The sequence below is a fragment of the Wyeomyia smithii genome, chromosome 2 (genome assembly GCF_029784165.1).
Source record: "Wyeomyia smithii strain HCP4-BCI-WySm-NY-G18 chromosome 2, ASM2978416v1, whole genome shotgun sequence".
Lineage (NCBI taxonomy): Eukaryota > Metazoa > Arthropoda > Insecta > Diptera > Culicidae > Wyeomyia > Wyeomyia smithii.
The window spans coordinates 213,744,412-213,756,988 of record NC_073695.1 but is presented as its reverse complement, the minus strand read 5'-3'; the positions used below and the strand labels follow the sequence as shown (position 1 = coordinate 213,756,988).

The following is a 12,577-nucleotide window of genomic DNA, read 5'->3' as shown; positions in this document are numbered from 1 at the left end:
CACACACACACACACATACACACACACACATACAGAAAATGCTCAGCTCGTCGAGCTGAGTCGAGTGATATATGCCATTCGGCCCTTTAGAGCACTTTTATACTTTCGGTTTTGCAAGTGATTGCTAAACCTTTCTAGGAGGAAGGCAAAAATGTCCTTGTGAATTTTGAAGTGTAAACAGAAGTGCGTCAAAGTGCGACAGAGTGTCGCATAGTAATTGCTCGCTGGGTTCGTCACTTCAACGTTATGTTCACGAGAAAACTCATTTAAATCTCTGAAAAAATGTTGGTAGTTAGGGGCACCAAAACTCACAGGAATGGTTGAAAGGCTATAATCACTCATTTTTTCCAGTTTCAGCTCCAGGGCCAAACCTGTCCTGACCAGCGTTATTTGTTTTTTTTTTTCATTTTTTAAAAATACAGATGCATAATACGGCGTACAAATATTTGTTACTACTAAGTAAAATTCAATTAAATTATAAATTGCTCTGACCGGCAGTAAAATCATCGGGTTTGAGTTTCGGATTTTTGTACAGCCGGTTAAAATCACCGTCGGAATGTTGAATGCAATATTCAAATCGAGCGAACGCTTGAATATCACGAAGACATAATAAACGACTAAATTGATCAACAAAATCCGAAGTAGAAAAATCTATAAAGCACTGTCTGCTAACAAATAACCGTCACGAATGAGCTTGGTTCGCAATATCTAGCACAGACATTCGCCTGTTATATGTACGAGTGCATTAACCGCAAGCATGTCGAACACACCCCTCAATGCTAGTGAATTTCACAATCCACACACAGTGGTAAAACTATAGCGCAAATTTTATTTGAACAACAAACACTGAATTCGCAACTCGGTTGTGCATGTATGGTAGGCTGGTTTGGATGGTAGATACCTATCTTCGAAAAGTGACCAACTACACGCTACTGAGCAGTTTTGTGTCTTTACCCATCGTCAGGGGAATCACGATAGCATAAGCTATATATACATTTCACATCGTCACATTTCAGATGTAAACTAATTTGACATTCGCCGTAGACTTAGAGGTCAACCACGTAACTCTGAGTTTACTCGTAGTACTAAAATGACGATTATATTAATCCCTATAGGCGTTTTGCAGCAATTGAACAGTACGTAATTACGCCAACGAATTGCAGCGTTGTCTCCGTAATCACTAGATGTGGCGATTTTGATAGAACAAACTTATGCCACAAGCGACCGTGGAACGTGGCTGGTTGGATAAATTTAAATATAAATTTATAAACAGAGGGACTGTTTATATTTTAGCGATGATGTAACTTCATTTGATAAGAATCTCTCTTTCTCTGTTACGATGCAAAATGGTGTATGCAAAAATCGAAATGATATCAAATCAATTCTTACCTGGAATTGGACATTTTGCGGATAACGCAAATAAGCGGTCTGATTTTGCGTAACAACGTTGATGGACTTCAGTATCTTTCGATACTGATGTACTGATGGTTAAATTTCCGTTCGCAACACCTGTTGCACGTAACAACTGCTGAGTCTCACTTCTTAGAAGCACTTCACTAAACACACTTCACCTATCAAGACTTTGCGGCTGGACAAGGCTGTCCAACGTTAGGGAACACTCCGTATCCTGAAACCAACGTCCGAATGATGAAAAATGTACAGTACGACTGAATTATATCTTTTTTGTTTCTTGGCTACCGCTCGAACCGGTAATCAAGTCCATCTTCTACCAACCACAGCTGCTTGCAGTTATTTTTTCGCGCGTAGTAGACAGCCGGGTCAATGTCTTAGTAGCTAACCTTCGCGGTATCACTTTTTATCGTGTACGGTGTTACTTTACTCAACAAAGGTTCACTTTGGCGCACTGTTCCACCTGGTATAATATTAAGTAAAAAAAAACCTCGACTGATGTGAGCTCTGTAGGCTCCGGATAAAATGTGGCTGTTATAGCTGGAACTAGTTGTTTGATTCGAAGTGACGTCAATTTTGTGGTTTTCAACGTTTTTATCGCTGATGCAACGCAGCCAACGTGTGCATTCATTCGTTGAGAACCCGAGGGGAATGGGGTAATTTTTAGCTGAACAAAATTTTCTCTATCGCGCATGTACACTTATACAGCTGTACGGTCAACGTTGAATACGATAAATATGCCTGTCCTGTCTGACTGGTTGACTGAAATAGTGTAGGCAGTGTTCATTATCGTACAAGGAAAACATATGGTTGCCTAGTTTCCATTCACCAGAAAACGCGCCGTTGGGGGCCAATCCTACCTATACATGCTTTTGTAGCGCTGAACACACATGGCAAGCTGAGTGACGTCGTTGTACAACCACCAGCGTAGAACCAGTTTTCGACCAATCTCGTGCAAGCAAAAGCGGAGGCTCGTCTCGCGATGAACGTGAATTTTATTTTGTCTTTGTATCCCGTGCATGTGCTTGTAGTGGCTTCGTTATGCAGCTTAAACTAAAACGCTCAAATGCAATGTCTGCCATTTGATCGCGTCAATCAAGTTGTATCGTATTTCACCACCTGAAGCGTCAATTAAATCAGCATGCCTTCCGCTTTACACAACACTCGGTTTTAAAGGGTGTGTCTCGCGACGGTTTCAAACCTTTAGACTTTAGAGTTGCGGTTTCGACTGGTTTGCTAAATTGCGAAATGGAAATTCCTAGCAAACGCTTTCGAACTGGTTTTGTATATATAGTGTATCTTATAGAATCAATCACATGTAAAATTTCAGCAAAAGGTATTACTGAAATTTCGCACACAATTATACGAGCGATACCATGAAAAATGTAGAGTCATCGTTATTAGCACTTATAAAACAGTCATGCATCCCTGTTTTTTTGGCCGTATCTTGTTCGTATAACTTATCCCAGTGTTTCCGTTTTGAATAGGATGTGGGACTAACTCGTCAGGGGTTTTCTTCGTCATATTTTTTGCTTCATTCTCATGAGTCATGAGAAATATATGACGAAGAAAGCCCCTGCCGTAGTAGTCCCACATCCTATATGATTTGGTTTCTGTATGCCAGTTGCGGAGAAAATATGTTAGTTTATCCAGTTCGGTCCTGAATTGGAGCTTATACCCGACCGTAACCGGTTTGAACAAGTTCGTTGGTGCTACTGATGGTACAGCTGTCAAGCGAAAAATATACGAAACGAGCACGTGATCATCTCACCGTAGCGCGCAAGTGCATCTTGTATAGCTTGGAATAGCGCTAAGTTGTTTGGAGGTCTTAGCTTTTTTATGTCGGGGACTTCGGAGCATAAAGTGTTTCGGGAAATACGTAAGAAAAATTAGAGTAAATCGTTTTGGTCACGTTTTTTTTGCGGCAAAATTTTTTCGGGGTTATGTGATTGTGCAAATATCAGTGTCTATAAAACCGGCTACTCGCTTTATTTACAACATTACTGAGTCGCAATTCTAAGCCAACTTTCTTTTCATTTTGATAAATAGTAATCGATAATAATATTTATCAATATTAATAATCATATCTATTGGTATAAACAATGATTAGACAGTGAAAATTTTCCATTACAAATTTTAATCCAGTGGTTAAAGTTATCAATTAAGTTTCAGCAACAGTTCTATAATTTCTTCATATAGTTGATAAATGTTACTATGACTCTGGGTAATAGCTCCACAATTGCTAAGCAGTAGCGCCTATTTTAATCAGTCGAAGAAAACAGGCCTCGAACTCCTGCATTTTGATCAATATCGACTATTTCAATGATGGAAACGAAAACTTTGATTGTCTAGCTGTCGTACGAATATAAGAAATACCGTTAATCACAGAGAAATCTGTGAACAATCGCCATTCGAAACAAATCGACCTATATTGCAGTCATTCAGGAGCCACTTCGGGTGCTGAAAAAAAAAACGCCTGCAAAACAGATGGAAACTGCTTTAAATAGGTTCGGGGTGATTGGAATAGTGTCCCTCGATTGGTAACTTTAATTGATGATTGTTAAAGTTTGCTAACTTAATTTTACAAACTGAAAACAAGTTCTGACAGAGAAAACGATAGAGAACAGATTGATATACATACTACTGTTTTAATTATAACCAACACATTTCGAGTATTTCGTCTGAATACACAGGCTGTTCCTAAAGCTGCTTAGAATATGTTCCCTACCCTCAGTATTAAAAACTTCAAGAGTTTTACTCGGGAAGTTGATTTTCCAATTTTTATTGAATTTGAGTAAGTTTTCAAGTTGTAATTGTCATTTGAAATTTAGGTCAAAATTGTTTTTAAACAGACATAGCTTTAAAAATATCGCATCGAATTTGATGACATTTTCACAGCAGATGCATCCTAAGTTGTAGTTTACGAAAATATTTTTTTTGAAGAAAAACATATTTTTTCAATAGTAACTATTTAAAACAATATTTTGGAAATCTATCGCTTGAAAATGCGTAGCGGCACCAACTTTGAAGATCCATGGTGCTTATCATGGGAGTCACTTCACGATGAAATCAGAGTGAAGTGAATGAAGTCCTATTACGGGACTCACGTAAGTGAGAAAAACGTCGCAAGGTGACATCTGCCGTGAAATCTGGGTTATTATGAGTGTCATATGAGTGAAGTGGAAACGGAAAAAGCGACGTTTCGCGTGGAATTATTTCACGACCATTTTGAACGGTGAAATGATTTCACGAAGATAGGAAAGTTCAAAAATCGATTGATTTGTGATCTAGCGGTAATACATATGGGATTTATTTTCCAGTAATAAGGCGAATCTTTTTTTTTTATCTTGAAAAAATCGGCTCTCTGGAACTTACAAATTTTCGAGCTGCGGCCAATGGAACGTAAGGGAAAAATTGACCTTCGAATTTCGTTTAGCGGTAGGGCTCAAAAGTTTCCTCTAGTAGAAAAATGTCCTCATACAAAATTTCAGCTCAATCGACTTCCCGGGACTTGAAAATTTTTGAGCTGGAAAACTCCCAGATTTCACTTGTCCTATTCTCAATTTCACTTCACTGGCAATCTTACTTCACGGAGGTGATTTTTGTCACCTCACTTGAGGTGGAATCGGGAATAGGTCTAAAAAAGTGAAGTGAGCGTGAGAGTGAAATATGTTTCACCGTGAAGTGACTCCCGTAATAAGCACCCATATCTTTTAATCAAAAAAAAACACCTCCGCGAAATTTTCAGGGAAGTTTCGAAATTTCGTCAAAAATACTTGTGATTTTTTTCAGAAGTGCCCCAGAACACAGATTTTCAACATATTGTTTTAAATAGTTACTATTGAAAAAATATTTTTTCTCCAAAAAAAATATTTTCGTAAGCTACAACTTACGATACGTCTGCTGTCAGAAATTCATCAAATTCGATGCAATATTTTTAAAGCCATGTCTATTTAAAAACAATTTTGACCTAAATTTCAAATGACAATTACGGCTTCCCTCTCCTAGGTTGAGCGGCTTGACGGTTTTGCAATTAGTAATATCTGGTTTAAATTCGTGAACTAAAATACTCTTCTCGGTTATGTATTATACAAGATAGATCCAGTCTGTTTTATTATATGGAAACACACAGATACTTCCTTTTATAAGATACTTTTATTATACATCCGAACGGCACGCGAATATGCAAAAGACTCTCTCTGTTTAGCCTAACAGGGCTGTTTAAATATGGCGCTCTGAAGGAGCAACTAAAAACTACGTAATATAACATCTTCCTCCTTTTGTATTAAAATAATTCATTTCAAAGTCAAGATAGCGTTTTGGCAATTTCACGGCTCGCTTGGGTTTGGAGAGCTGTTCAACTGGATTTTGTCGGTTAGGTGTTTCCTTTGCCAGCTCCTTGTTGTTAGACGCTGTTTTATCGCAACGAGTCGTTTCCTGCGTTGATACCTGATCGTTCGGTAAGTTCTCAACCAGAGTCGAGTGTGATGAATCCATTGGCTTGTCAATAACTATTTTCGGTAGTTGAATAGAGCCGCTTGTTGATTTCATTGATGGCTGTGTGGGCGTCGATGGTTCATTACGTGGTTTAATATTTACTAGATCTCGCCGATAACACGCACCGTCCACATCAACGACGTAGGAACGCTCATTCAATCTGCTGCATATGTTCCCCTGAGTCCACTGCTTCGATGTCTCTGGTTGAAGCTGCACGTATACAGGATCTCCTTTTTCTAAAAATGGCAATTTCGGGTCCTTGTGTCGTAGTGATACTTCGCTTTACGTTTATTGTTTTCAATGGCTTCTGGAACGCTAGTTTGTGATTTTGGGATAAGATTCTCTGCTGACATAGGTATTCCACATCGAGTACTTCGGGAGAACATTCGCACAACAGGATTTGAACCAATCTTGTTTGGCACGTTTCGCCAATGAAGAAGAGCATACCAGAAGTCTACGCCCGATTCTTTTGATTTCTGTAGGTCTAGCGATCATTACTACTGCTTCTGCCTTTCCATTAGCTAGTTGGTGGTGTGGTGCCGACGTTGTATGCTGGAAATCCATTAGTTCCATTATCCGTAATAACCATTTGGGGTCTACCATACCTGGAGAAATTCACTTTGCAGACCGTGATAGTACTTCTAGGTGTCAGGTCTTTGAGAATATCGACCTCAAAAAAGTCCGAAAAATGATCTACCGTAACCAAAAACTTTTTTTTTGTTACCCAAGTATTCTGCGAAAAAAAATAGGTCCATAGATATTACTTGAAAGGGATGTACCGGAATTGCATGGCTTTTCATTGGGGGTGGTGGTTGTGAAGGACAAAATTTCGCACAAATTTCACATTGCATTAAAGCATTCTTTATCTGGCTGCTCATTCCTGGCCAAAACAGGTTTGCACGAGCCAACTTTAGAATGGCCTCAATCCCGTTGTGACTCAGGTGCACTCTTTCCGTCAGCTTCTTCCTCAGCGAATGTGGCACGACGATCCTGTCACTCCTGAACACGATTCCATCCTGCGTACTCAATTCACCACGATATTTCAAGTATACTTTAACCGCATCAGGAACCTTGTCGATCGAATGCGGCCAGCCTCCGTTGATGTATTCGATGATCATCTGCATGGAAGGATCAGTTCTTGTTTCCGCTATAACTTCGTTCAGCCGCTCATCGGTAATACTGAGGTAGCTACTCATGTTCATTGACTCCACCTCCTTGAAAATACGGTAAATGTTTCGCTTTTCAAACCTATCTTCCGGATGCTTCTCGTTCAACGGTGCTCGAGAGATGGCATCAGCAACGACATTGTCTTTACCCGTGACAAACTGCAGGTGCAGATTGTATCTCTGCAAACTAAGAAGCATGTGCTGCAGTCAACGCGGAGTAGAGAGTAACGGCTTTCGGAATATGGCTAAAAGTGGTTTATGATCCGTTCGTACGATTGTTTTTGGGTTGCCCACAATTAACTGGTCAAAACGGATACAGGCGAAAAGTATCGCGAGAAGTTCCTTTTCAATTTGTGCATAACACTTTTCCGTCGCTGTGAGCGTGCGTGACGCATAACCGATGACACCTTTTTCCTGGAGTACCATGACACCCAATCCGAACGAGCTTGCGTCACACTCAATCACAAGCGGTTTGCTGACATCGTAGTACTGAAGTGTTCCAACGTCCCCCACTATCGACTTCATCCGCTTAAACTCCTGCTCCTCCGTATCTGTCCAAATCCACGGTTCCTTTTCAGAAATCAATCTCCGTAACAAAGAACTTTCAGCGCTGAGGTTTTTGATGTAGCGCCCGAGGTAATTTATCATACCGATGAATCTCTGCAGCTGTTTTCGATCCGTTGGAGAAGGAAATTCCTTGATGGTTGCGATCTTGCTATCATCTGCCTTCAATCCCTGGTTCGTCAGAATATGCCCAAATAATTTGACCGACGTTTCACAGAGCTTGAGTTTGCTTAGGTTCAGCTTAACGTTGTTTCTGTCCAGTTGAAGGAACAATTCCTTCAGATTTTTGTTATGATCTTCCAATGCCTCTCTCAACGTTTCACCGGATCCGAAGATCAGTATGTCGTCAGCCAAGCATTCTACTCCCTTCAGTCCTTGAATTGTTTCCTGTAGTTTAACTTGAAAAATCTCTGGCGCAGGAGCAATACCAAACGGCATTCGAACCCACCGGTATCGGCCAAACGGAGTCCAAAAAGTCGTCAAACGGCTACTCTCGTTGTCCAATAGCACATGCCAGAAACCCTTCTTGGCATCCACTGTAGAAAAAACCTTTGCTTGTCCTAGTTCTGGCAAAACTTCATCGATGGTAGCAAACTGAAGGCGAGGATGTTTTAAAGCCTTATTAAGTGGAATCGGATCCAAGCATATACGTACCGGCCCGGTTTGTCCACCCTTTCTTATAAGAACAATATTGCTGACCCAATCCGTGTGTTGGGTTTCCTTCATAATAATACTATCTCGCTCTAGCTTCCTCAACTCCTCTTTCAGTAAACTACGATAGCAATTGGAACTCTCGTGGTTGTTGAATGGACGGAACTACATTGGGATCAACTTCCAAAGACACAACCCCAGGGAACTTTCCATATCCCTCGAAAAGTTGCTTGTGCTGCTTAACTAACTGCTCAGCCTTGACTCGGTAAATGTTGAGAAGGTGTTGCTCCGATCTTGATGATTGGAGGACAACGGAATGACAAAACTTAACGAATCCAAGTTTTTTACATACCTTTGCTGACAGGAGTGGCATATGATTGACGTTTACGACTTGTAACGCAAGTGTGTACTTACGACCGTTGCGTCGGCAAGGAATTCGGACCTCACCAAGAACAGGAATCATACCTCCGCCAAAACTTTGCAGACGAAATTTAGACGGAAGTAAATCGGGAGAGTTGCCACCGGTTGCTTTCTTCAACCAATCAATTCCAACGATACTCGTATTCGCACCGGTATCTAGTTCGCAGCGCACAGACTGCCATCTTTGGCTAATGAAAATCTCCAAATCAGCAAACACGTTACTCCCAGCATCCGAAAAATCATAAACTTTTCCGATAACCACTTCTTCTTCTTCTTCTTCACTCTCCGTTTCTGAATTGTCACTTCCTTCACTTTGGCTCGTCGATATACTGTCATTTCGTACTTTTTTCACATTTCTTCGTTTATTTTTAATCTTCTTCCCTTGCGCCTTGCACACTTTTTCGAAATGGTTTCTGCCACCGCACCCATGACCATGGGCGCAACTAAGGAAAATTTCTAGGGGGGGCTAGTCACTTAAAAAAGAGAAAAAAGAGTTTGAATATGCTTATTTAATAACGCTTAAAATAGTCTCGTAAAAGCAGAAAAAAATCACTTCGGGTTAGAATCTCCGAAGATGTACTGAATATCTTGAACACATCGTCAACGCCAAGCTCTTTCAGCAACAATGATTCGATATTGAGGAGAGCTAGATTTGGTAAACGGCTGGGCAGTGCTTTTTAACAGTTCACCCGTACTAGCTAGAAGAAAATAGACCCCAGTGTGGTTCAAGGCATATTGCCCTATTCCTACCTCCACGTGGTACCAACTGGGATACGAGCAACCAAGGAAAAACCGGTAAACCGGTGGGGTAGTAGTTCTCCTAGAGAGCAGCTTGTCTGCGCGTCTACCTCACAGGCTAGGGGCGGCTCAAACAGCGACTGATCCAGACCGGATGGTTGAACTATGAAATGCGGTGTCTCGCCAGCTACATCCATGGCGGCAGCTCCGTCGTGAGACTAGGTATCGCAGCCCTAGTGAGGCAGCATACTAAAATAAACATACTACGGAGAATCAAGAATTCAAAACGAACCGGAACAATCGGCAATGACCCAGCCGACGAAATAAGGACGACGATTAGAAGCTCAGTACATGTAACAGTAGATCGCTTAACGACCCGGATGTCGACCGAATTCTGCTGGATCAGCTAGAACCCCGCCACTTCGACATCGTCGCGCTCCAGGAGCTTTGCCTGAAAGGAGAGAAGGTACGGTGGATTTGACGCCGCAAGGCACAGTACCACCAAAGCGGCAGGCAATCAGCGACAGGTTGTGTTTGTTGAGAATTAAGAGCCGGTTCCACAACTACACTATTCCCGATGTGCACTGCCCTCACGAAGGAAGACCTGATGCAGGGAAAGAAGCGTTCTACGCACAGATGGAGAAACTCTACGATAGCTGCTCGCGTAGAGATATCAAGATCGTCGTTGGGGACATGAACGGAAGGATAGCCTTATATAAGCCGGTTATCGGCCCGCACAGCCAAAGTCACTTCTTTCCTCGACCAACGTACAGCAAAACAAATTGACCACGTTCTCAACGACGGCCCGTTCTTCTCAGACATTACAAACGTACGCACCAATCACGGTGATGATCGGACATGACCACTTCGATACAAAAAACTACAAAACCCTGATAACCGGTAGTCCTCTATGGAAGTCCTTTTGATATTTTCGAACAGAAGGTGCCTATCGGCGAACAGAAGGTGACTATCTACGGAGGAGCACAAGTGGACGACGGATAATGGCTACAGCGCATGAACCATGAGTTACAATCGCTGCTTGGAGAGAACCCCATTGCACACCTGTCGAAAGACAATAGGTTGCGGTGGGCCGGTCACATCTTAAGAATGCCGGACGACAACCATGTGAAATCACTTCTTTTCAGCAACCCTACCGGCACAAGAAATTAAGGGGCGCAGCGTGCATGATGGCTCGACCAGATCGAAAGAGACTTGCGAGTGATGAGACGTCTGGGGAACTGGTGAAACACAGCCCAAAACCGAGTAAACTGGCGACTTCTTGATACAGCACGAGTTACTACAGCTCTCGTCTGACTGGTAAAGTGAGTAAGAGAGCAAGGGTTGAGAATCGATCCTGGGTGCAGAACTAGTTCTTAGCCAATGAATGACGACATCTCAATTTGTGTTGATTTTGATGCTCTGATAAGTAGTATGGAATGTATATAAATTGAATACAATCATTCTCTGGGAAATTCTAGGGGGGGCTAAACACGTTTCCCTAGCCCCCCCGTAGTTGCGCCCATGCCCATGACACTTCTTTCCCAGTGCAGGGCACGAACCCTTTGCAAAATCATGCCAGTCACCACAGTATTTGCATTTCATTTTTTTCTTCTTACTCTTCACCAGGTTCACATCGGCACTAGAAAGTCCCGCAACAGCTGCGTGCTTCTCTGCAATTTCTTCCGTACGACACATATCGATTGCTTTCCCTGAAGTAGGATTCTGAGTGGTCAATAACTTGCCTCGCAGCTTCGGCCACTTACTGGACGTCACCACTTTGTACATTATGAAATCTTCTTCCAGTGTCTCAAAGCGACATAACTTAGATAAGGATTTCAATCGAGAAACAAATTCATCGATACTTTCGGTCACATCTTGCGTCATCGAAAAATAACTGTACCAATCCACCATTTTATTTCTTTCGCAAACTACTTTTCGCTTTATTGCTTCGATTGCAACGTCAGGATCTTGCTGCTGTGCGTCCGTCAGCTCAAAATTTAAATACTTTTTTAGCGCAGACTTTCCAATCACAGACAAAAGCACACTCGTTTTTTGCCTGTTTTGATCTGCCGGCCATTTATCCATTCCTACTGCACTTGCATAATTTTTCCAGTTTTGCACAAAAAACTCGTAGTTTTGTTCCATGTCTCCCTCTAGTTCAAGCGGGGGAGGAAGAGTGACAGGTATAGCCGATGCCTTGTCCATCGACGACCGTGAACTTTGCTGTGGTGCGCGCATTTGGCGCAGTGCATCCACCATATCCTTGAAAACACCACTTTGGTGCTCCATGAACACATTAAATTGATCGGCATCCATTCTGAAACGTAACTTTCAGCACTACCGGGAAAATCGCACGAAGTAGGCACAGCAAAAGAAATATGGCTGCCAAACAGGACTCGACTTGTTCACAATTACACTATTCGCATCGCAAACATCGACCGCTGCTGCAAATGATTCTTTCACTGTCCAAACTTGTTTTTTCCTCGCAAATACTTTTCCTAATGACGCCAGAAGTATTTTCAGAACACCACGATGGCTTCTGACACCATGTTTCATTATATGAAAACACACAGATACTTCCTTTTATAAGACACTTTTATTATACATCCGAACGGCACGCGAATATGCAAAAGACTCTCTCTGTTTAGCCTAACAGGGCTGTTTAAATATGGCGCTCTGAAGAAGCAACTAAAAACTACGTAATATAACACAGTCTAATAAGGCCAGATGCTAGTTGCAAAACACCTCAAACGTTCTTTGAAAAGACTTTGATGGGCTTTCCGGTTGTAATCAAAATAAAGAAGCAATAAAACTTAACCTAATACTGCATACAGCATGACCATTGTAAAATAATTTTAAATGTCTATAAAGCTCATTAGAATCTTCCATTGCAACGGCCGTAATAAGACGAAGTTGAATGTTAATGATAATGATTGGGTGGAATGTTTGAATCATTTAACACTTTGATAAAAGGTCAGATTGATTGATCTCGTCTTTTACGGATTAAGCAGTTTAAATTGACTATTGTAACAACTAAGACATGCTTTCTACTGAGGTGCCGAGAGGACAGTAAAGGAATTTGATATAGTAATCAAAAGATTGCCTTATCAACTTTCTCAAAGCCAACGCTC

At 41.5% G+C, this 12,577-nt stretch overlaps 2 protein-coding genes across 2 annotated transcripts in view; one reads left to right on the top strand and one right to left on the bottom strand.

Moving 5' to 3' along the window:
- Nucleotides 1–1,974, bottom strand: part of LOC129725201 (trehalase) — a 59,350-nt gene extending 57,376 nt beyond the window's left edge. The window contains exon 1 of the mRNA XM_055680741.1: nt 1,390–1,974. Within this exon, the coding sequence (XP_055536716.1) occupies nt 1,390–1,403 (14 nt within the window). The 5' untranslated portion in view covers nt 1,404–1,974. The remainder of the gene's footprint in view (nt 1–1,389) is intronic.
- LOC129725212 (nuclear inhibitor of protein phosphatase 1) overlaps nt 1–12,577 on the top strand; it is a 489,093-nt gene that overhangs the window by 288,666 nt on the left and 187,850 nt on the right. The window lies entirely within an intron of this gene.